The sequence below is a fragment of the Podarcis vaucheri genome (genome assembly GCF_965113315.1).
Source record: "Podarcis vaucheri genome assembly, chromosome: 7".
Lineage (NCBI taxonomy): Eukaryota > Metazoa > Chordata > Lepidosauria > Squamata > Lacertidae > Podarcis > Podarcis vaucheri.
The window spans coordinates 8726904-8751258 of record NC_138765.1 but is presented as its reverse complement, the minus strand read 5'-3'; the positions used below and the strand labels follow the sequence as shown (position 1 = coordinate 8751258).

Below are 24355 nucleotides of genomic sequence, written 5' to 3'. Positions count from 1 at the left end.
GCGGACGACTCTGGGGTTGCGGCGCTCATCTCGCTTTACTGGCCGAGGGAGCCGGCATACAGCTTCCGGGTCATGTGGCCAGCATGACTAAGCCACTTCTGGCGAACTAGAGCAGTGCACGGAAACGCCGTTTACCTTCCCACCGGAGTGGTACCTATTTATCTACTTGCACTTTGACGTGCTTTTGAACAGCTAGGTTGGCAGGAGCAGGGACCGAGCAACAGGAGCTCACCCCGTCGCGGGGATTCGAACTGCTGACCTTCAGATCGGCAAGTCCTAGGCTCTGTGGTTTAACCCAATCCATCCTTTGCTAATCATCCTGCCTTTTTTAAACTGTAAATCTAGGGGCAGACATTAAACATCATTATTACTGTGCAATGTGTGGTCCTTATGGCACAATCTGGGGAAAGGGCCATGGCTCAGTGGCAGAATATGTGCTTTGCATGCAGAAGGTCCCAAATTCAATTCCTGGTATCCCACAAATGGTATAGTGCTTCTTCTTAAGTTCTTCTGTTCCATGTCACCTGGCTACTTTTAATTACTGCTTTATTTATGATGTGTCTTATTCTATCTATCTATCTATCTATCTATCTATCTATCTATCTATCTATCTATCATCTATCTATCTTTGTGTTTTTTATTGGGTTTTTCACAAACAAACAAGAAGAAAATAAAGCAATCCTTTACAATCAACATTTTAAGTCATCATATTTACACTGCGTGTCCTCACGCCTCGACTTCCTTCCTTCCCTGCTTCGGTTTTCTAGAGATATATCCCCTTCTGTAGATTCTTATTCCCCTTCTATGCACATCACAGGAATTATGTTAACCCTGCCATAGTTTTTAAGCTTCTACACTTTGTTCTTATATATGCCATAAATTTACCCCATTCTTCATCAAACTTTGTCCCTTTTTGGTCTCTTATTCTATATGTCATTTTAGCTAATTTTGTATATTCAAAAAATTTATTCTATATTTTGTAGATTGTTTAGTGATCTACGATTGGGGACCATTTATAGATATTGCAAATTATATCTGGAAATGGCCACATGCTCACTGGTAGAACATCGGCTTTGCAAGAAGTGCTCAGCCACACCTGTGCTCAGCCACACCTGCAGGTAGACATCCCTACCTGAAACCCACAGGGAGCTGCTACCAGTCAGTGTAGGCAATACTGAACTAGATGGGCCTATCCTCTGCCTCGGGATCAGGCAGGTTTGTTTTTCCTTTTTGTTCTGACTGGCCCTATGCTGGAATAAGTGGACCTCGGATCTGATCTTTGGGAAGCCTGCAAACGACCTGAGCACTACAAGTTCTTCTCTGTCATAAAAAACATCGTAAGATTTATATATATATATATATCTATATAGTAGTAGTAGTAGTAGTAGTAGTAGTATTAAATTTATATACTACTCTTTGTGTGTGTGTGTGTGTGTGTGTGTGTGTGTGTCTATAGGACGTGTGGATCCAGAATTGGCCTCCACAGTCACTTACGGACTCACTGTTAAGACCGTGTTCATGGAAGACAATCTTACTCGTCTACGATTGATCGCCAAAGACAGACATAGTCAAACTCGGCCCTCCAGATGTTTTGGGACTACAACTCCCATCATCCCTAGCTAACAAGACCAGTGGTCAGGGATGATGGGAGTTGTAGTCCCAAAACATCTGGGGAGTTGAGTTTGACTATGCCTGGCCAAAGAAGATCTCTCTCTCTCTCTCTCTCTCCACACACATATAGTTTGAGCTATCTCTATCTCTCTACTCCACATATAGTTTGAGCTATCGTTATGCTACCAACGTTGCGATGGAAATCTTATCAAATAAATAAAGAGGCGTCATCAAGCGACAAGGGCGTGAGCAACCACCCGTTGCCGCCCAGGTTTGCCAAGGGCACACAGTAAGCCTGCCCTGATTTGCAGTGTTGGGTAGAAAGACTTGCTAACATCAGACGTCAAAGAAATAAACAACTATCGGACTTTTAGAAGACATCCGAAGGCAGCCCTGTTTAGGGAAGCTTTTAATATTTGAAGAATTATTGTATTTTAATATTCTTCTGGAAGCTGCCCAGAGTGGCTGGGGAAACCCAACCAGATGGGTAGGGTAGAAATAATAAATTATTATTATTATTATTATTATTATTATTATTATTATTATTATGGCTGGGGCTGATGAGGCTGATGTTCTGATAAGAACACCAGAAGTGCTGGATCCGGCCAATGGCCCATTTAGTCCAGCATTCTGTTCTCACAGTGGCCAGCCAGATTCCTGTAGGAAACTCCAAGCAGGCTCCGATCTCAAGAGCCCCTCTCATGGTTTCCAGAAGCTGGTACAGTGGTACCTCGGGTTAAGTACTTAATTCGTTCCGGAGGTCCGTTCTTAACCTGAAACTGTTCTTAACCTGAAGCACCACTTTAGCTAATGGGGCCTCCTGCTGCCGCTGCTGCGCCGCCGGAGCACGATTTCTGCTCTCATCCTGAAGCAAAGTTCTTAACCTGAGGTACTATTTCTGGCTTAGTGGAGTCTGTAACCTGAAGCGTATGTAACCTGAGGTACCACTGTACTGTATTCAGAAACTTGGCTGCCTCCCGCCGTTCCAGCTGAGCATAGCCGTCACTGTAGTCCAAAACATATTGGGGGCACCAGGTTGGGGAAGGCTGCTACAGAGGCCCGCCTGCTGCTTGCCTTAATGCATTTTAAAGAATCTATTTATTTTCCCACAGGCTTTTAAAAGACAATGATTTCCCTGCCTGTGTTACGCTTAACGCCGGGGCTGTTTCATTCTCTGACATTTTTCCAGGGCCGCATGAACTGCTGCTTGCGAAACATTATTATTATTATTATTATTATTATTATTATTATTATTATTATTATGGTACCTCGGGTTAAGTACTTTCGGAGGTCCGTTCTTAACCTGAAACTGTTCTTAACCTGAAGCACCACTTTAGCTAATGGGGCCTCCTGCTGCTGCTGCGCCGCCGGAGCCCGATTTCTGTTCTCATCCTGAAGCAAAGTTCTTAACCTGAAGCACTATTTCTGGGTTAGCAGAGTGTGTAACCTGAAGCGTATGTAACCTGAAGCGTATGTAACCTGAGGTACCACTGTATTATTATTATTAAGCTTTTGCTGGTTATACCTTGATTGTTTCAGTGATGGTTTATAACACGGTGCTGTTGCTGATGTTAAAATATCGGGTAACGTCGCGCAGAGAATTGCACTGGTAGATAGGGGGAATAAAATAAATAATGACCCTTGGCAACCCGTGCGTAAGAGGCAGAGCTTAGCACCCGGCGGAAGCGACGTGGCAATATTAATATATTTTCCATTGCTTAGGTTACTGTGCGCGCTGATTGTATTGCCGGCTTGGATTCTAGCCAAAGGTCCGTGTAGCCTGCCATTTTGGAGACTCGATGCCTGTGAGTGACCCAGCAGACGTCATCCCAGAGACGCTCACCTACCCTTGTCGCTATTCCCCAAGGATTGGCTTTTAGCAGTACAACAGGGCTTCCATTTTAGATCTCATCATGGTGACCACAGTTTATCTGCCCCTGAGGAAATTTTATCTAATCTTTCTGCAGAACTATTGATAGGAGCGCCTATGACTGCATCCTCTTTTGGGTACGAGTCATGTGAAGTGTTTCATTTTGTTAAGCCAATCTTCGTGCGGCCCTCAGTTCTAGAGAGACGCACAGATTTATTTTTTTTATCTTAAGTTGATTTCCACTGTGTTCCTTGAGGGTTACTCCTAAGCAAGTGCCCATTGAATTGGGACCTTAGGCTTTTAAAAAAGAGAATTCTGTCTGAGTACATTATGCACAGAATGGTATAATAATAATAATAATAATAATAATAATAATAATAATAATAATAATTTTACCCCCGTCCATCTGGCTGGTTTTCCCTCCAGCCGAATATTAAAAACACAATACAGCATTAAACAGTAAAAACTTCCCCAAAACACGGCTGCCTTCAGATGTCTTCTAAAATTAAGTTACAGGTCTGCCATAGTTGAAACAAATTAAAAAATTTCAATAGGAAGGATTTTTTTTATTTTGTTTCAAAAGTAACATAGTTGTTTATTTCCTTTACATCTGAAGGGAGGGTGTTCCACAGGGTGGGTGCCACTACCGAGAAGGCCCTCTGCCTGGTTCCCTGTAACCTCACTTTTCGCAGGGAGGGAACCGCCAGAAGGCCCTCGGACCTCAGTGTCTGGGCTGAACGATGGGGGTGGAGACGCTCCTTCAGGTATACTGGGCCGAGGCCATTTAAGGCTTTAAAGCTCAGCACCAACACTTTGAATTTTGCTCGGAAACATACTGGGAGCCAATGTAGGTCTTTCAGGACCGGTGTTACATGGTCTCGGCGGCCGCTCCCAGTCCCCACCCAGTCTAGCTGCCAGAATGAGTGTTTTTTTGGAGCAATTTTGGCCACCCATGCATTGTTGAGAGAGCGCAACTACAGTGGTACCTCAGGTTGCATACGCTTCAGGTTACAGACTCCGCTAACCCAGAAATAGTACCTTGGGTTAAGAACTTTGCTTCAGGATGAGAATAGAAATCGTGCTCCGGCGGCGCGGCAGCAGCATTAGCTGCTAAAGTGGTGCTTCAGGTTAAGAACAGTTTCAGGTTAAGTACAGACCTCCGGAACAAATTAAGTACTTAACCCGAGGTACCACTGTAAGTGGGCCACGTAGCAGCAGTGGACAGGGGAGAAAGCAAAAAAGGCGCGTTAGGACGACAGAGGGCTATGCACTGCACTGCTTTTACTCCCAAACACAGGGTGTTATATATATATTTTAGGGGTGGGGGACGGACACAGGTATTGTCCCTGCCTAGAATTACAAAAGGAAGCAGCTATCGCCCAAAGTGCATGGGCAACAGAGCTCAGGATCTGAAGTGCTGGCAAGCTCCTGCTAAGACCAAACCGTAGGACCTGTGTTGGCATTGAAGAAACCCAGCCAATCCCCTCCATAAGGGCCACCTTGTGCCCCCTTTGGAGGCTGGGGGGGAATTAAAGCTCAGCAGTATAGATCGCATCTGGGAAAAACTCCTTCCCGAGACCCTGGGAAGCTGATGTCAGGCAGCGCAGAGTAGGCAACATGCAGCCATTTTAGAAACTGGCACCGCGACCTAGCCGACACCTGGTCGGAGGCAGGGGGCTGAGGAGCAACGTGTTGGGATTATAAGCTTCTTGGCTCAGTAATTAAATTTAATTAAAAGCGAAAGAAATATGACACTGGGTTTTCTTTTTCTCCCACCTCCAAGACCCTGCAATCGCAGTTTTAATTTATATTGCTGCAACAGCAGGGAGGCGAGGGAGGAAGCACGGAATATGGAATCGACGGCAAAGTTTTCCAACCGCAAGAAAGGTGGCTTTGAGATAGGCATTTGCAGGAGCGGCAGGAGAAAATGGCTCTTTTTGGGATACGGGACCAAGACGATATTGGTACACGCTGCGTCAGCTTAAGAGAAAGCTGGTGTTTTGAAAGACCCAGCTCCCGTTTTTGAAATGTAAAGTACTAAGGCTGCCTGGGCCCTTGGGTGCTGCGATTGACCTGGTTGGAGGCTTCCTTTAGAAAACTTTACAGACTGTAACCATAAAACGACGGCCATAAAAACGGCGAGGTAAACACCCATGGGGGTTGGAGACGTCATTTGGCCCATAATCAGAGGTTGTAAATAAACGGTTGGATGCCAGGTGGTAAGAACAGAGCTGGGTGACCCATGGCTTCCGTGCCCTTCCAGTGGCACCTGGGGTAGAGCCATGGTGACGCCGTGGCAGACCACATGCCTTGCATCCAGAAGGTTCAATCCCCAATCTCTGGGAAGGATTCGCTTTCTGAAACCTTGGAGAGGCACAATTAGTCCTCTTAGCTGGACAGGCCCATGCATTGACCAGATAGACCGCAGCAAGCTTTTGTTTCATTTTAACTGGCCATAGCTAGGAAAGAACTCTGGAATAATTGGGTCCGATCTAGGAAGGCAGTTCTTAACATCCCTAGGAACACGAGAAGAACCTTCTGGGTCACACTGGTGGTGGTCCAGCAGACTGTTTTCAGAGTGACCCACCATATCCCACAAGCAGGACCTGGGTGCGAAACCTACTCCCCCCACTTGGGATTTCCCAAAAACTGGTATTATTTGGAAGTTTTACTGCCCCCAACAGTGGAAATAGAACGTAGCTACTAGTAGCTCCATGGATAGTCTTACGCTCCATGGATTTGCCTAATCTTGTTTTAGTGCCATGCAATCTGGGGTCCACCACTGCCTTTTCTGAGAGCGAATTCTACATGTTTCTGAATTCCACAAAGTTGAACTGCCGAACTAAATTATACTGCCTGCTATTTTTCCTTCCTTTTAAGTTGTCGACAGGTAGAATACTCTGTCTCTGCCTGCCTAGTAGCGATGCCCGGGACGGTTCCTTATAGCAACAGGAGTTTTGAGTTGCGTATTCTGATAAAGGAAGTATATAGCCCAATACCCTGGAAGCACACAAGAGAGTTCCCAAGATTGCAGTACTGCTGGGTCTCACAATTAACATTATATCTCATTCATGTCCTAAATAGAGCAGTCACAGTTGCTTCTTTTAAACCCTACTCCTTAAAAAAAAAAAAAGCATCTATTCCCAAGTTATTCCCAAATTATTCCCAAGTTGTTGGGGTTTTTTGCGCTATTTGGCACCTACCTCCGTGGGTTCGTTGTAGTATGAAGTCCATTCGGAAATGTCGTGCGATTCCATCTTGACAGAGCCCAGCATTCCAAAATCCCAGTAAGAAAGGGGGGAAAGGGAATCTTGCGAGCGCACACTAATTATTATTTTTTTAAAATCCTGGAATGGCTTTCTTTGCAGGGTTTAGTTATTACTATTCTTTGTCTTCTCAAAAAAATTATAGGTTCTTTCTGAAATCCACCCACCAAAGAGAGCGGCGACTGAGTCTGCTGCCGAATTAACTGTCCGCCTTCTCCTTTCGCCTCCCCTGAAAATGCAGAAGGGGACTTTGGGAGCAGAGGTAAAGGAATCAACAGGCTTCCATGGCGTAGGGCAAAGTGAGACGATCCCTCCAATGTTGGGGCATCAAGCCCGTTGCTTCCTCCCGCGGGGTGTTTCCGTGACACGCTTGCTGACCGCTGCCGTGTAGACCTGAACTGCTGCGTGTCCTCAGCTTGTCTCCAAGTAGATGAAGGGCTGTCCCTCTGGACAGAACCAAGTCTTTATAAAGTCAGGCATTTGCTCCAAATACTCCACCCGCTGGATGGCAATCAGAGTGTTCTTACCTGAGGTTTATCCCAGCCGGCCAGGCCAGGTTACCTCTGCCACCTTGTGGAAGAGAGGAGTTCGGCAAGAAAGCTGGCCACCAAGTGGGTATCACACGGCAGAGGCTCCTGTGGGTTAAATTACACTCAGCCTGTTTGGACAGGGATGGCTGAGGTTGGCGACTGAGGCCTGGGCAGTAAGACAGGCAAAGGGCACAGTTCGCACCCACAGCCGTCAGAAGCAGAGGGAGAACATTTGCAGTTTGTACGCTCTGCTGTTGGCAAGTTAAGAGGGCTCGCTGGGTCTCTTGTCAATTCCTTTCCCCAGTCTTGGAGCTGGTATGTTCAAGGGAAACTTTGCGTTTTCGTTTTGAGTGGTGAGGGGATTCAGGTTGCCAACTTTAAACTGGGCCTTGCAGCTGTTCCTTAAGCAGTAGTTCTGTGTACAGGGGAAATATTTGCCTCTGTAGCGTGAAGAGCTTCTAAATACCTGCAACGTGGCCGGTGTTAAAAACACGAGGTTTCCCGGGATTGGTCGGCAATCCAATAATAATAATAATAATAATAATAATAATAATAATAATAATAATAATAAATTATTTATACACCGCCCATCTGGCTGGGCCTCCCCAGCAACTATGGGCGGTTTCCAACAAAATATTAAAATACAGTAATGCATCAAACATTAAAAGCTTCCCTAAACAGGGCTGCCTTCAGATGTCATCTAAAAGTCTGGTAGTTGTTCTTCTCTTTGACATCTGGTGGGAGGGCGTTCCACAGGGTGGGTGCCACCACCGAGAAGGCCCTCTGCCTGGTTCCCTGTAACTTGGCTTCTCGCAGTGAGGGAACCACCAGAAGACCCTCAGCGCTGGACCTCAGTGTCCGGGTAGAACGATGGAGGTGGAGACGCTCCTTCAGGTATACTGGGCCAAGGCCGTTTAGGGCTTTAAATGTCAGCACCAACACTTTGAATTGTGCTCAGAAACGTACTGGGAGCCAATGTAGGACTTTCAAGAACAGTGTTATATGGTCTCAGTGGCCGCTCCCAGTCACCAGTCTAGCTGCCGCATTCTGGATTAGTTGTAGTTTCCGAGTCACCTTCAAAGGTAGCCCCACATAGAGCGCGTTGCAGTAGTCCAAGCGGGAGATAACCAGAGCGTGCACCACTCTGGTGAGGCAGTCCGCAGGCAGGGAGGGTCTTAGCGTACGTACCAGATGGAGCTGGTCAACAGCTACCCTGGACACAGATTTGACCTGTGCCTCAATGGACAGCTGTGAGTCCATGGACAGCTGCGCCATAAAAGAGTTTCTCCCTCCTTGATTTTTTGGGGGAACCACATGCGATTATTTCTCATGGGCAGCTACATTTCTGGCCTATTCCAACAAGAAAGAAAAGTGGGAGGCATTTAAAAAAAGCCAGGGTGGCTGCATAAGGAGCTTACAGGTGAGCTGGTACTTAAGAAGGGCACGTATAAGAAATGGAAGAAAGGGGAAATCGCAAAGAAAGAGTATACATGAGTACGCTACAGCTGCAGGGAGAAGGTCAGACAGGCCAAAGCTCAGAATGAGCTCAGGCTTGTTCGAGAGGTTGGAAATAAGGTTTATTTGGCTCTGTTCGAAGCAAGAGGAAGAACATGCAAGGAGTAGATGCTCTGTGGAGAAGGAGGAGAATTGCTATTAGGTGATAAAGAGAAGGCGGAACTGCTCAACACCTACTTTGCCTCTCCCTCCACTCAAAAGGAAAGCATTGCCCCGCCTGGTAATGACAGAATAAATGATGCAAGGAGGGAGCTGCAGGCCAAGACTGGTTGGGACTGAACCTGGGAGCTTCCTCATACAAAGCCATCGCTCTGCCACTGAGCTACAGTCCTGCCCCACTCCCAGCTCACTCGGGTACCCTATACCATGAGGGGACGCAGGTGGCGCTGTGGGTTAAACCACAGAGCCTAGGACTTGCTGATCAGAAGGTCGGCGGTTCGAATCCCCGCGACAGGGTGAGCTCCCGTTGCTCGGTCCCTGCTCCTGCCAACCTAGCAGTTCGAAAGGACGTCCAAGTGCAATACGCCGACTCCCTTGGCCAATAAAGCGAGATGAGCACTGCAACCCCAGAGCTGGTCATGACTGGACCTAATGGTCAGGGGTGAGGCTGCAGGAACACCTGATTGATTGAGTTGTTTGTGTGTTTGTTTTTAGAGCACAATTTTTATTATTTTAAAAAGGCTTTTGGTACAGTTCCATGCAGTAGCTTCAGTACAGGTGTACAGCAACAGACAATGTCATAAAGAACAAAGTTTAGTCAGTTAAAGGGAAAGATTGCAGGGGAAGGTTGTGTTGTTGTTGTTGTTTTTGCAAGAGTAAGAAGAAAGCAAGATGAACTAGGGAATGTATCAAGTTGTTTAAATCACAGCTCTCCAGAGCTTTTGCTTTAGTTTAAACAAAACTTAGGCAACCATACATTGTGACATTGTTACGGAAAATAAGGGAAAACACTGGAAAACACACTTGTTGAGAATTCTGACTGGAACCGATTGATTGAGTTGATGGACCTGTTGCATTTATCTCTCAGCTGTCTTCCACGGAGCGTAAGATGCTGTCCATAGTTCTTGTCTTCCCCCATGTTATCCTCACAACTATCCTGTGAGGGAGGTTAGGCTGAGAGTGAGCCTGGTGTCGTGGTTAGAGCAGAGGTTTCCAAATGGTGTGTCGTGACACATTAGTGTGTTGCGGCTGTGTTGCGTGAACGCTCCCCATACTTTTTCCAGGGCTGGAAAGGGGTTAGTTTAACCTCCGATTTGCTGGTAAAACTGAGTTACTGTGTCGTGAAATGATGTGTGCCTAAAAAGTGTGCCATCAACCTGAAACGGTTGGAAATCACTGGGTTAGAGTGCCAGACTAGGACCTGGGAGATGATGTCCAAAAGATCAAGGGCCATATGCAGCTAAAAGGCCACATGTGTGGAGGAGCCCAGTTTCCCCACTAAAAACACCCCAAAAGTATCGATAGCCTTATGTCCATCGACAACAAGAACTGATCTTGTAAATGCAATGCCAAGCATTTGGGGAAATTCTGGCTCATCATGACTTGAGCCCTGGGCCTGCATTGATATCCCAGGCCACTTCTCTCTCACCCCTTAAAACCCAGCTCAAAACCCATATCTCAGCCTTCAGCCGAACTAGACATCTATTAACGACCATACAAAGTCATCCCATACAAAGGTGAGCCACTGGCCAAACAGGCTGGTATTGTCTGCTCTGTGGCTGCTGGTAGCTCCAAGAGGCCACAACTGGAGGTCTTTTCCTGATCTGATAACTGAAATCCTTTAACTGGGGTGGTGTTTGGGTTCTTTTGGATGTGAAAACTTTGGCTCCCTCTCAAGATTCCACAGAGCCTGAATTTCATGCAAATCTGCATTTGCTTGCATTAATCCCTTCCTTCCATTTTCCTTTTCTACTGACCCCCTCTTCTCTTTCTCCCACCCCTGTCTAAATTTAGATTGTAAGTTCCTTGTGGCAGGGACTTGACTTTTGCCTTTGGTACCCTGTAAGGCTCCATATCAGATGGTGACAGCAGCCGTGAAATTAAAAGCCGCCTGCTTCTTGGGAGAAAAGCAATGACATCACCTTTCTGACAAAGGTCCGTATGGTTAAAGCTGTGGTTTTCCCAGTAGTGATGTATGGAAGTGAGAGCTGGACCATAAAGAAGGCTGATCGCCAAAGAATCGATGCTTTTGAATTATGGTGCTGGAGGAGATTCTTGAGAGTCCCATGGACTGCAAGAAGATCAAACCTCTCCATTCTGAAGGAAATCAGCCCTGAATGCTCACTGGAAGGACAGATCCTGAAGCTGAGGCTCTAAGACTTTGGCCACCTCATGAGAAGAGAAGACTCCCTGGAAAAGACCCTGGTGTTGGGAAAGATGGAGGGCACAAGGAGAAGGGGACGACAGAGGACGAGATGGTTGGACAGTGTTCTCGAAGCTACCAGGATGAGTTTGACCAAACTGCGGGAGGCAGTGGAAGACAGGAGTGCCTGGCGTGCTCTGGTCCAGGGGGTCACGAAGAGTCGGACACAACTAAACGACTAAACAAGGCTCCATATACACCCATGAAACTGGCTGGTTAGTTCACAGTATGTGAAATTCTGCTTTCAGTAGGTGGAATTCTGCTTCAATCCCTTTGTTCATTCAACTTTTTATTTATTTGTTATTGTTTTTATTAAAGATTTTATTGGGTTACAAAAGCACATACATCGTCTCGATTTTCAGATCATGAAATCCTTCCTGCAGATCAGCTGTAATTGATGTGAGACTTTAAAGTCTCGCATTACAGCCATTGTTTTCTGTGATTGTTGCTGTCATATTATCATGGAGGAGCCGAATGATGTTCAAAGAAGAAGAACAGTCACAGCGTAAGGTTGGGGGAGAAGAGAGGATTCACCTTCCTTTTCCTTCTTAAAGTGGATGAGCACTTTAATCTACTTTAAATATTCAAATCACTTCTGTTATGCATGTGTTAATTGGCTTATCCATGCCACAATGTCTGTGTTATCATCAACTGCTTTTTTGTGTGAATGGCTCAGGGACGGGATTATCACCACCCGGCTTTTCTGCATTTTGCTTCCTCCTGATTTCCTCATAAAGAATTGTTTTGCTGGATCAGGCCTGTGACCAGTCTAATCCAGCATCCTGTTTTCACAGTGGCCGACCAAATTCCTGTAGGAACCCACCAAACAGGATTTGAACACAGGACCAACTCTCCCTTCCTGTGGTTTCCAGGAACTGGGATTCTAAAACATTGGGGCCTCCATTTGCAGAGACTGAGTGCCATCTTTGGGGTTCAAAGCTACCCAAAGCCCTCTCCTCCATGAATTTCTCCGGTCCTGTTTTAAAACCAAGGGCACTCAGGTCTGGTTTCTCTGTGTGCATGATTGAGATGCAGCTCATTTTTAGCCTTTTCGTCTTTCTTTTCATAGATGGCCTCAGGTGGCCTCAGTAGCCCGGAGTGCCTTCCATCAGCTTCGGCTGGTGGCCCAGCTACGCCCCTATCTGGACAGAGATAGCCTCACTGCTCTGGTAACCTCAAGGTTAGATTGCTGCAAAACATTATACATATAGCTGCCTCCGAAGATGGTTCAGAAACTTCAGCAGGTGCAGAATTCAGCAGCCAGGTCGCTCACCGGAGCAAGACGGTTTGAACATGACACCGATCGTGGTCTGACGGCACTGGCTGCCAATTAATTTCCGAGCCCAATTCAAAGTGCTGGTTTTGACCTGTAAAGCCTTAAACTGCTCAGGGCCGCAATATCTCAAGGACCGCCTCTTTCCATATAAATCTACCCAGACCCTGAGATCATCTTCTGAGGCCCTCCTTTGTGTGCCTCCTTGAGAGGTCCAGAGGGTGGCAACACGAGAACGGGGCCTTCTCTGCAGTGGCTCCCCGTCTGTGCAACACTCTCCCCAGGGAAGTTCGCCTGGCACCTTCATTATACACCTTTAGGCGCCAGGCAGAAAAGTTCCTTTTTAAGCAGGTCTTTGGTTGATCTGACTTACATCCTATGCCCTTTCAAAATGTGGTTTTTTTTGGGGGGGCTATTGGGTTGTTTTTATAAGGTATTTTGTGGTTTTATATCTGGATTTTATTCTGTGAGCCACCCTGAGACCCCCGGGTATAGGGCGGTATATAAACTAAATAAATAATACACAAACAACAACAGATGCTCCCATCCATAGCAGCTGGCAGCCCTTGATGGACTGTTTGCTTGTCGTGCTGTCCATCTCCTTCCCATAATCCCTTGGGCATGTGCACTGGTATTTCTCTACCTGTCCCCCCCCCTGAAGTGTCCAAGAGCAAATGCCACCAGGTTGTCGTTGTTTAGTTTCTGTTAAGCCGATGGAGGTGTTGCAACAGGTGTGTTGCTGAAGGGTAAGGCAACCAATAGCTGCTAGCCACAGGGCCTCTGTTCTCCCTTCACTTTCCCAGTTGCTGAAAATCACAGGGGAGATTTGCACTCATAGAATTTCCTTTTGGGGTGGGGGTTGGGGGCATCTAGATGCTAGACTAGGGTGGTCCGATCGAGCTCCAGGGATCTTCTTCAGACGGGACACGTAGCCATGCTGAAATTCTGATAAAAGTCACCTTGTAGAAGACCACACTATTAATATTTGAAGTCCTAATGTACGTACAGGTGGCGCTGTGGTCTAAACCACAGAGCCTAGGGCTGGCCGATCAGAAGGTCAGCAGTTCGAATCCCCGAGATGGGGTGAGCTCCCATTGCTCGGTCCCAGCGCCTGCCAAGCTAGCAGTTCGAAAGCACGTCAAAGTGCAAGTAGATAAATAGGTACCGCTCCGGCGGGAAGGTAAACGGCGTTTCCGTGCGCTGCTCTGGTTCACCAGAAGCAGCTTAGTCATGCTGGCCACATGACCCGGAAGCTGTACGCCGGCTCCCTTGGCTAATAAAGCGAGATGAGCGCTGCAACCCCAGAGTCGTCCGCGACTGGACCTAATGGTCAGGGGTACCTTTACCTTTACCTAATGTATGTACAGCCTCGAAGATAAAACCCACCCACCCTGATGCTTACAGATCTTGAGAAAATAACTCTTCCAAACTGTTGCTAAAATCCCAGGTTGCCTTGATGTGAAAGTTGGTGGAAACAGACGTTTCCTTTGGTGTGGAGGCCAGCAGAGACGAAATGGCAAGGTTTGTGCTCCGGTGAGGAGCAAACCGGTGTGTAGAGGCCACCAACCCAAACATCACCACGCATGGCAAACTGCTTATTCCCCCGCCCCCCACAAAAAGGAGCTACTGTGCTTCCACACCAATTATGATCGTGGGTAATAGGTTGTTTTTAAAGTGTGTTTTCATGATGTCATGTGGACAGCTTGCAAAAACTTGGCCCATGTGAGCAGCACAGTATTCCACTATAAATCTGAACCTGGTAGCGCTGGCAATGCGTCTGATGAAGTTCACAAAAGCTTGTGCCGTAAGAAGTGTGTTCATCTTCCAGGTAGAAGTGATCAGCATTTTCCAACGTTACACCATCGAAATGGATTTGTGGTGCTGAAGAGGGGTTATTTTGTAGTTATCTTTCCACAAGAGCCAACATTGATGCCAAAATCCAGCATCGCCTGAGCTCTGCGAACAAGGCTTTCTCCTGACTGAAGTGCAGGGAAACCAAAATGCTGGTTTACAAAGCTATTGTACAGCGGTACCTCGGGTTACAAACACTTTGGGTTACAGACTCTGCTAACCCGGAAGTAGTAACTCGGGTTAAGAACTTTGCCCCAGGATGAGAACAGAAATCGCGCACTAGCGGCACGGCAGCAGCGGGAGGCCCCATTAGCTAAAGTGGTATCTCAGGTTAAGAATGGTTTCAGCTTAAGAACAGACCTCCAGAACGAATTAAGATCCGTAACCAGAGGTTCCACTGTACTACCAACCCTACTGTATGCTTGTGAAACATGGACCACTTATAAACACCATCTCCAACTCCTCAAGACTCCATCAACGGTGCCTCCGAAAAATTTTACACATCACTTGGGAAGACAGGTGAAGTAACACCAGTGTACTGGGAGAAGCAAAGATCACCGGTGTGTCTTCAACATCAACTTCGTTGGACTGGTCATGTTGTGTGGATGCCTGATTTATCATCTTCAAAAGCAACTACTCTATTCCGAACTTAAAAATGGAAAGTGTAATGCTGGTGGTCAACAAGAGATTTAAAGACTCTTTCAAGGCAAATGTAAAAAAATGTAGTATAAACACTGACAACTGGGAAACACTGGCCTGCGAGCGCTCCAGTTGGAGAACAGCCTTTACCAAAGGTTTTCATGGGCTTTGAAGACACTCGAACTCAGGACGCAAGGGAGAAACGTGCTAAGAGGAAGGCACGCTTGGCAAATCCACACTGTGATCAACTCCAGCCCGGAAACCAGTATCTCCACTGTGGAAGGACGTGTGGGTCCAGAATCGGCCTCCACAGTCACTTACGGACTCACTGTTAAAACCGTGTTTATGGAAGGCAATCTTACTTGGCTACGAGTGATCGCCATAGAAATAAATAAAAGTAGGTGTTTTGCACAAATGCTCCGTTTGTCCTGGATGCTTGAGTTGAGATTCCTGTATCGTAGGACCTCTTGGGTCCGCCAGCTGTTTTCAGACTACAATTCCCATCATCCCTGACCATGGGTCTTGCTAGTTAGGGATGATGGGAATTGTAGTCCCAAACATCTGGAGGGCCAGAGTTTGCCTATGCCTGGCTTAAACAGTCACCCTTAACCAACTACAGCTCCCAGAATCCTTTGGAAGAAGGCACGACTGCATAAAGTGGTATGATACTGCTTTAAAGTCTATAGTGCAGACGGGACCTTTGGATTATTATTTTTTAGCAGAATACGCTGCCAACACACACACACTACGTGCAATAACCAAGAACGGTGGTAGTAGTAAATGGGAAAAAAAGATAATCAAGTTTATTGACAGAGACGAGTAAAAGAAATACAAATAAAAAACAAATTTTAACATTCTCTCTTCCCCCTCCCCGCGGTCTTAAATGTGGGAATCCAAACTGCCCCTGTCCTCTCTGCTTCTCTCCCCCCCCCCAAAAAAACCATGATTGCAACACAGATACAAGGTTAGCAGAACCATCTGCCCATGAGTCAAACCGATATAAAACCAGTTAGCTTCACGAAACCTTAAGTCATATTTCAGAGCTGGTCATAATCTGCTCAGGAGAATACTGCCCAGTCTCTGCAATGTTTTAATCTTAGTTGGGGCTAGGAATTAAAATCCAAACAGGTGTGTGTGTCACTCTGTCACTTTGCCAATTCAGGGATCTCTCCTGAGTGGCCTTTAAAAAAAATGCTCTTTTTTATTTTTGGTGTGCATGCTTAAAATCTTTTGGTATGAAAAAATACCCTCCGCCCTCTCCAGCAACAACAACAAAAATCTACACAAGAGGCACTTCTTCCATTTCCATCTCTCCCGATCACCCCCTAATTTTCTAGACCACCTCCCCACACCCTGCCACCCCCCCCCCAATATATGATTCCCACATTGCTTTCCTGCCTCCCGCCTGCCCGCCCTGTTCCTGCCCAGAATGAGACAAGTGTCCAAACTGGCTAGTTACAGAAATCTGGGACTCTATGTAAAACTGCACAGATTTAGAAACTGTCCTATATACACAATGTCCGGGGAGGAGGGGCGCTGGAAGAAACAGATGAGCTGGTGGAGATACTTGTGGGTGGGATGGGGTGGGAATGGGGCACAGAACCCAGGATTAAAGGATGCCCACAAAGATTTCAGGGTCGCAAGGCTGTTTGGTCCGGGAGCGAGAGGAAGAGCAGGCTATCTACCAGAGGGGAACGTGTTTCAGTGGAGATCTGTTGTGTGTGTGTGTTGGCTGGGACACTTGGACTTCTACAAACCCATCTTCACACCTATCCAGGCATGGGCTAAAGACCCTGGCTTGGGGCTTGATTCCAGAGGGCTCAATGCTGCCTACACGGACTGGCAGTGCTTCTCGGCTGTCAGGGATTGAAGCGTCAACATTCTGCATGCAAAGCTGGTGAGCTTCGGCCCTTCCCGAAGGATTGCCCTTCCATGCAATCAAAATGCCCCCTCCGTGTTTTACAAACAGCCTCTCTCTGAAGACCAAGTCCGGGGCCTAAGGCTCTCGCCTTCATGCCCTGCTTGTGAATTTCCCAGAAGCCTCTGGTGGACAGCAACAAGGTGCTAGGCTAAGTGGACCATTGGCCTGAGAGTCTGGTGGCAATTCCTAGGTGCTCCAGCAATAATCGGGCAGCACAGATTCGCTCATAAGGCGGGAGATGGCGCAGGCGCCCACTAGGCGCATGCCTAGCTCCCATGCCGCCTCCTTAGCGGAGAACCACACAGCCACATGCCTGAAAATTGGGTTCAGCCCTTTGCGGTGTGGCTGCTCAGAGTCCTGCCTCTCTCCCTGCCCCCCCAGACTGCCCTGAACTCGCACTCGCCTCCTAGCGGCTGGGGAAGTCCCTGAAACACATTAACAACGAGATCCCAACTGCTGCGCGATTTGCCCCACCCCTTTCGAAGACACCCCGATTCCGACGCTGCCATATTCTTTCCCCCTGCCCTCCCGTTTAAAGAGACCCCCCCGTAAATCAACACCCACCCCGCCCTTCCCAGACCCTCGTAGTAGGTTACATAGATGTGGCTTCATATATAAGCTTGCTATGGAAATATTATTTAAAAAATAGATTTATGTACAATGATCGCCCCAGTCCACGGCTGGCTGAAGAGGGTGTCAGGCGGGGAATAAGTTACTAATTCCAGTCACTGCCACAGCGGGTGGGAGAGGGTTTCGAAGGGGTGCGCAGGCATCCCACGACCCAGCGGCCGCCCCCCTCCCATTTCAGGGGTCGCGCTCCTTTTTTACTTTAACGTCTCCGGCTAAGATGGTGGCGATCTCCCCCTGCATGAAAGCCCAGGGGACGTTGGAGCCCACCAGGGGGCATTTCTCGCCGCTGGGGCAATACACCTCTCCCGCGGCTCCCTGGGCTTTAATGAAATCCCGGGAGCAAGGGAAACAGAACTTGTGGCCGGGCACCGAGGGGCACTGGACAAAGTGGGTATCCTCCAGGCGCTCGTGGCAGATGGTGCAACACAGAGGGGCGCTGCTGGCAGCCCCCGAGGAATCGGGGGCGCTCTGCGTACCGCTGGGCTCAACTCCCCCGGAAGAGTGGGCCCCGGAGGAGGAAGAGGAGGTGGTGGTGGTCGCTGGACCCGGCTCGCCGTTTCGCGGGACCAGGCGGTGTTGCCCTGAGGCGGCGGGCGACGCTGGGCTGGCGCTGTTTTGCCGGGCGGTGGTGGAGTGGACCGGGTTGGCTTCCTTGGTCCCCAGGGTGTCGGCCACGTTCTTGAGGGCCGTGATGGGCGAGGGGTCGTTCCGCAAGGAGCCTTCGGGCAAGGGCCCCTGGCCGGCCGAGGCGGGCAGGTGGGCCATGCCCGACGGATACAGGCCGCCTGACGCCTGGGGCAGCCAGTGCTGCCTCTGCTGTTGCTCCTCGCCGGTCAGCTTGCTGGCCAGCTCCCCCTCCGGCTCAGGAGAGGCCTTGCGCCGCCTCATGACGGCCCGTGACGGGGGCACGGCCCTCAGCAACAGGCTGGGCGGCAGGGCGCAGTTGCCGTCCAGGAACTGCTGGGGCAGGGCGTCGTGCGCCGGGGCCTCTCGGAAAAAGCGCACGCCTTCGGTGAAGAGCTCTCCGAGGAGGCGCCAGTCTCCGGTGCCGTGGCGCTTCTCGTACTCCAGGTACTTGTATCCGGACGAGATGACCTTGCCCGGGTCCTTGAGGCAGTCCTGGAACATTTGTTTGGCCACTCCGAGGACCCCGGCGTAGACGCTGCCCGAGCCGCACGGGTACTCTGTGAACAGCTTCATCTCGTACTCGTAGCCGGGCCGGGGCGCGGCGTCGAAGGCGAAGATCCTCCCCACCAGCGCGTGGTCCTTCTTGAAGCGCACGTTGAAGGGCGCGCAGCTGTACAGCGCCAGCAGCTGCTCGCGCACCGCCTTGGGCTTGCCATGCCACTCCTCGGCCCGCCCGCGCATGGCTTCGTTCAGCTCCGCCAGGCACTCGGCGTTGCGCTGCTTCTCCTTCTCGTAGTCCGCGTAGGCCGCCCTCGCCGGCTTGGCCAGTTCTCCTAGGATGGGCGATGCCATGGCCAGAGAGGCCGGCCGGCCCCCCAGGCCCGACACGGCGGCCAGCAGGCCCTGGGGGGCTCCCATCAGCCCCTGGGGCACCAGGCTGGGCGGCACGGGGCCGATCAGCGCCCTCCTGGCCGTGGGGCTCTGCCGGCTGCCCTCGCCCTCGTCGGAGGCACGTGCCAGGCCGTTGGGCAGGCGGGGGCTGAGGGCGTAGTCGCCGCCTCCTCCTCCTCCACCGCCGCCTGAAAGGCGTCCCCGCTCATATCTCTCCAGGGCCCCTGCGGCGGCGCCTTCCTTGGCGTGTTTGGAGCCCTGTGGCCCCGGCGATCGCCCTTCTTGCAGGACGTGGTTCCTCTTGAGCTGCCTGGCCGTCTCGATGAGGAACTCGATGCGGTCGGCGCCTTCGAAATTGACGCATCCGCGGCACACGGCCTCGCTGAAGTCCCAGATCATGGCCCACGGCATCTTGGGCAGGTCGCACAAGTAGCACCATTGTCTGCGGGACGTCTGCACCGAAGACATCTTGGCGCCCCTCTGTCTGGCCGCCGCGCAGCAGACCCGGGATGGCGGCCTTGCCTGCCGGGGGTGGACGTGGGGGGGGGGCGAGGCTGGAGCTGTTGGGGGGGGATCGGGGCCTTGTTTGCACCTGTGCGCGCGAAGTGCAAAGGGGGAGGGCGAGGAGATCCAGTCCGGGAGGAAGAGGAGGAGGAGGGGAAGACGAAGAGAGGGGTGGGAAAAAAAAGCGGTGGTGGGGAGGGGGGAAATTCCCCTCTCTCGCCTGCCCTCTTACATGGAGAAACTTACATAACTCCGCTGCAAGGCCTGCTGGGAGATGTAGTCTTGCAGCCCAGCGGGAAGTTTGGGGGCGGAGTGGGGGGGCGCGCGCGCGCAAGGAAGGGATCTGCGGATGATCAAATGCATCAGCGGGGAAAGAGATCTTTGCAAGCGGTGCGCATCGCGGGGACTGTTTAGGGCTGGGTCCCTTCCCCGCTGGCCTCCAGGCATTTTAAAACCTAACCATTTTAAACCATCTTAAAATATCTAACCCGTTTTTCCTGGCGTGCGCTTCCGCGCGGTGGAATCCGATTGCAAGCGCAACAGCTGCGTTTTCTGCAACAAACTTGCCGCAGAAAACCATTGCTGTTCTTCAAAGCCAAGATTGAAACAACCTAATATATTCATCTGGTTTATATTGCAATAAAAGATCTGTCACTTTGATAGGTCTTATTTGCAGCAAAACAAAAACCTTCTGCGACAGTCCCCCTGGAACCTTGCCCCTTCTCTTACAGAACTCGAATGGGATCCCAGGATCTGAAAGGATTCCAGTTGTGCCATTGACGGGGTCGTTTAAGGTTAGGTTCGCAAGCTTTCAAATCGCACAGAATTCTTCAGGGTGAATTCCAGGGACGTGCTTGCAATCCCCTCCAGCTATAAAGCTGCACAAATGCAACCAGCTAAGTACGTCCGATTCGTTCCTGGTAATATCTTTAATTGGGTTGCTCTATGGAGAAGCTACGGTCAGCAGCAAGAACAGACACACATCGATTGAGAAAGCAGCTTTGATTATCCTGCGTGTATAACTGGTCTGAAGTAGGAAGATTCAGGTGGCTTGGGATTCTTCTTCAGGTGGTAAAGCAACAATGATGCAGAGATCATACCTGCCACTAGTCCACAGAGCCCCGCGGAGCTGGCACACCCAGATGCCCATTGGGCAGATGTGGGGTTGGACTAGATGACCCTGGGATCCCAACTGAACCTAAGCTCCTAATACCTGAAGGAGCGTCTCCACCTCCATCGTTCTGCCTGGACACTGAGGTCCAGCGCTGAGGGCCTTCTGGTGGTTCCCTCCCTGCGAGAAGCCAAGTTACAGGGAACCAGGCAGAGGGCCTTCTCGGTGGTGGCCCCCGCCCTGTGGAACACCCTCCCATCAGATGTCAAAGAGAAAAATAACAACCAAACTTTTAGAAGACATCTAAAGGCAGCCCTGTTTAGGGAAGCTTTTAATGTTTAATAGGTTATTGTATTTTAGGGTTTTGTTGGAAGCTGCCCAGAGTGGCTGGGGGACCCAGCCAAATGGGCGGGGTATACATAATAAATGATTATTATTATAACCCAGGTGCCTGACTTTTACCTTCACCAGAGTTTCGGAAAAGCCCAATTAATTCCACCTGCCCTCAATTTGGATAATAAAATCCAGCCACATCCACGTGTCCCCCCTTCTCTGATTCTCTTCGTACACTGTTTTCCCCCCACCCCTCTTTCTTCCCAGGAAAGAGAGTAACGAGGCCCTAAAGGGTTAATTCAGCTTCTAGTGCCCAGGAAGTGGAAACTACGTTTCCCAAGATGCAGTGCGCCTCAGAAGCCCGGATGCTGTTGCGCATTTCCTGGTGCCCCCTCCTCCCCGCTTTCCTGTTTCTGCTCTGCGAGTCGCCCTCCCTCCTTGTGCGGAGAAGATCATAGGTCCGCTTGAGGGGGGGGGTGCAGAGGGGGGGTTCCCGACGGACGGAGCAGAAAAATAATAAAAATAAAAAATTAGAAAGCTCGCAGCCCAGGGGCGTACGCGTGATGGGCACCTTGCAAAGCAACAGATGGGCGAGGGTGTGAAATTGGAAATAAGTGAAATCATTGCATTGCAGGGGGTTGGACTAGATGACCCTGGGGTCCCTTTCCAATTCCAACTCTACGATTCTGTATCTGGCAAATAAAAGGGGAAGAAATGGAGGCAGTTAAAGATTTTACTTTCTTGGGCTCCATGATCACTGCAGATACGATCACTGCATGATCATAGCAGCCACGAAATTAAAAGACGCCTGCTCCTTGGGAGAAAAGCAATGACAAACCTAGACAGCATCTTAAAAAGCAGAGACATCACCTTGCCGTCAAAGGTCCGTATAGTTAAAGCTATGGTTTTCCCAGTAGTGATGTATGGAAGTGAGAGCTGGACCATAAAGAAGGCTGATCACCAAAGAATTGATGCTTTTGAATTCTGGTGCTGGAGGAGACTCTTGAGAGTCCCATGGACTGCAAGAAGATCAAACTTATCCATTCTGAAGGAAATCAGCCCTGAGTGCTCACTGGAAGGACAGATCCTGAAGCTGAGGCTCCAAGACTTTGGCCACCTCATGAGAAGAGAAGACTCCCTGGAAAAGACCCTGATGTTGGGAAAGATGGAGGGCACAAGGAGAAGGGGACGACAGAGGACGAGATGGTTGGACAGTGTTCTCGAAGCTACCAGCATGAGTTTGACCAAACTGCGGGAGGCAGTGGAAGACAGGAGTGGCTGGCGTGCTCTGGTCCAGGGGGTCACGAAGAGTCGGACACAACTAAACAACTAAATAACAACAATCCTAGAGAAAGGAGCTGACAACATGGCCTTGCTATGTGACTTTCTGTGTTACCCTGTAAACTTCAGAGATTTTTTGGGTGTGAGGGAGTGGGACAGGAAGCAAAATAGACTCAGATTGCCTGTTGCTGCACGTTAGTATCAATACCCAGTGGAAAGGTGTTCACACAAACACACATGCAAGTTGTCTATGTGCCTTCCGTGGGGAGAGAGTTTCCAGTGAACGGCAGCGACTGTCTTTGTAAATTCACAGCCAGCCTAACAGATGTGGAGGCTAAGGAATGAGAAGCATGTTTTTGACCACCAGGCATCTCTCTGCCGGTCGAGTGAAGAGTTCTTTTTGACTCAGAAGCCTGCAGATTTCCACACCAGCCAAAAACAAGTGTGCATTCTATTTAAAACCTGGCCAATAAAAGAAAAAAAAGTCACGTGGGTCAGTGACAGACCATAATTGGGTCACGTCCACGTTGTCCATTTAAAGCACCTGGTTTCACCCAAAGAATTCTGGGAGCTGTAGTTCCACCCCACCCAGCCACAGCTCCTGGCCCCCTTAATAAACTACAGTTCCCAGGATTCTCTGGAGGAGCAACCAGGGTCCGGTAAACCTCATCTCCCATACCTGCCAGGTGTCCCGGAAGAAACAGGACACCCCGTTTCCCCCCGTGTGAAATCGCAGCGGTCATTTTGGGTGCCTTGATCTTGCACACTCTTGTGCTGTGCTCTCATCCCGAAAAAAAGCGTTTTCAGGGCGAGATCGCAGTGCTGGTCATGTGACTTGCCCGGAAGCCCTTCCCGGAAGATGCGTGTCTGGGTTTTTTATGTGGAAAAGTTGGGAGGGTCTGCATCTCGGCCAGTCTAAAACCAGAGGGTTCTACTCTCCCACATCTGTCCCAACTTCTGTTTAGTGAGACCGAGAGCTCAAAGACTGTTTCCAATAGAGGCCAAAACCAGAAGGTCTTGGGGCCTGGTCTGACATGTTGTGAACTGCCCTGAGATATAGGAATGGCGGATTATAGATTTTGATGATGATGGTAATAATAATAATAATAATAGTAATAATAATAATAATAATAATAATAATAATAATAATAATAATAATAATATCATCAATTGGTAGAGCACACACTTAAGGTTCATGAACAACCATAGTTTAGAGGTCCCGGGCCCTAAGGAAGTCAGACTATTCTCCACCAGGGCCAGGGCCTTTTCAGTGATGGCTCCGACCTGGGGGAATGCTCTGTCGCATGAGACCAGGGCCCTTCAGGATTGAACTTCCTTCCACAGAGCCTGTAAGACAGAGCTATGGCCTTTAATTTGAATCCAGCCTGATCTTTTATTTCCCTTCCCTCCCCCTCCCCTTTTATGAAGATCACCCTCTCTGAGACCCCACAGCTAATTCTCCCCTGGCCTCCTCGCTGGCCCAAGTAGGACCAATTCAGCCAGCCAGCCCTGGGGATTATCTTACACTTATTTCCCCTAAATTGATTTTTGAATTTTATTGTTATTCATGTTTTTATACTGTATTTTATGCTGCTTTTATAATTGTTTTAAATTTGTTGTTTGCCACCCTGAGCCCGGTTTTTGAACCGGGAAGGGCGGGGTATAAATAAAAATTATTATTATTATTATTATTATTATTATTATTATTATTATTATTCTCAGTCATGGGTTCAAGCCCCATGGTGGGCAAAGGGGGTGGACTAGATGAATCTTAGGGTCCCTTCCAAATCTATGTGGCTGGGGTGGTGTTGGGAGGGTGCTCAGCCCAGGGAGAGCCCCAGGGTCTGCATTTGGCTTGTGATGTAGTAGTTCTCCACCCCTGGGGTGATTATGACCGAAGGACCTGACATCCACAGCGTGAAGAGAACAGCATATAACATCGTTTGCATTGTATGTGCGCGTGCAAGTGCTTTCTAAAACATTAAGGTCGCTATTTTGTCCCCTAAATATCTCCATGGTGCCTAGGGAGCAACTTGCACCTTAATATCAGCAAGACAAAGGAGATGGTGTTGGACTTTCGGAGGAAGAGAGGAGAACTAGCCCCGCTGTACATCGGGGAGGGCTGTGTGGAGAGAGCCTC

At 49.1% G+C, this 24355-nt stretch overlaps 4 protein-coding genes across 4 annotated transcripts in view; all 4 read right to left on the bottom strand.

Annotated features, from left to right (window-relative positions):
- Window positions 1–7659, bottom strand: part of FOXA3 (forkhead box A3) — a 104949-nt gene extending 97290 nt beyond the window's left edge. Inside the window, exon 1 of the mRNA XM_082231254.1 lies at window positions 6685–7659. Coding sequence (XP_082087380.1) covers window positions 6685–6756 — 72 coding nt within the window. The 5' untranslated portion in view covers window positions 6757–7659. The remainder of the gene's footprint in view (window positions 1–6684) is intronic.
- SYMPK (symplekin scaffold protein) overlaps window positions 1–24355 on the bottom strand; it is a 271438-nt gene that overhangs the window by 129676 nt on the left and 117407 nt on the right. The gene's annotated exons all lie outside the window — the stretch shown is intronic.
- Window positions 14673–24355, bottom strand: part of QPCTL (glutaminyl-peptide cyclotransferase like) — a 222017-nt gene continuing 212334 nt past the window's right edge. Inside the window, exon 8 of the mRNA XM_082231252.1 lies at window positions 14673–14692. The gene's annotated coding sequence lies outside the window, so the exon portion shown is untranslated. The remainder of the gene's footprint in view (window positions 14693–24355) is intronic.
- IRF2BP1 (interferon regulatory factor 2 binding protein 1) lies at window positions 16485–19783 on the bottom strand. The gene has a single exon (XM_082229427.1). It carries the CDS (start codon window positions 19452–19454, stop codon window positions 17643–17645), a length of 1812 nt encoding a protein of 603 aa, XP_082085553.1. The 5' UTR covers window positions 19455–19783; the 3' UTR covers window positions 16485–17642.

Coding starts and splice junctions, on each gene's coding strand:
- IRF2BP1 (XM_082229427.1), bottom strand. CDS start 19,454: ATGTCTTCGGTGCAGACGTCCCGCAGACAATGGTGCTACTTGTGCGAC.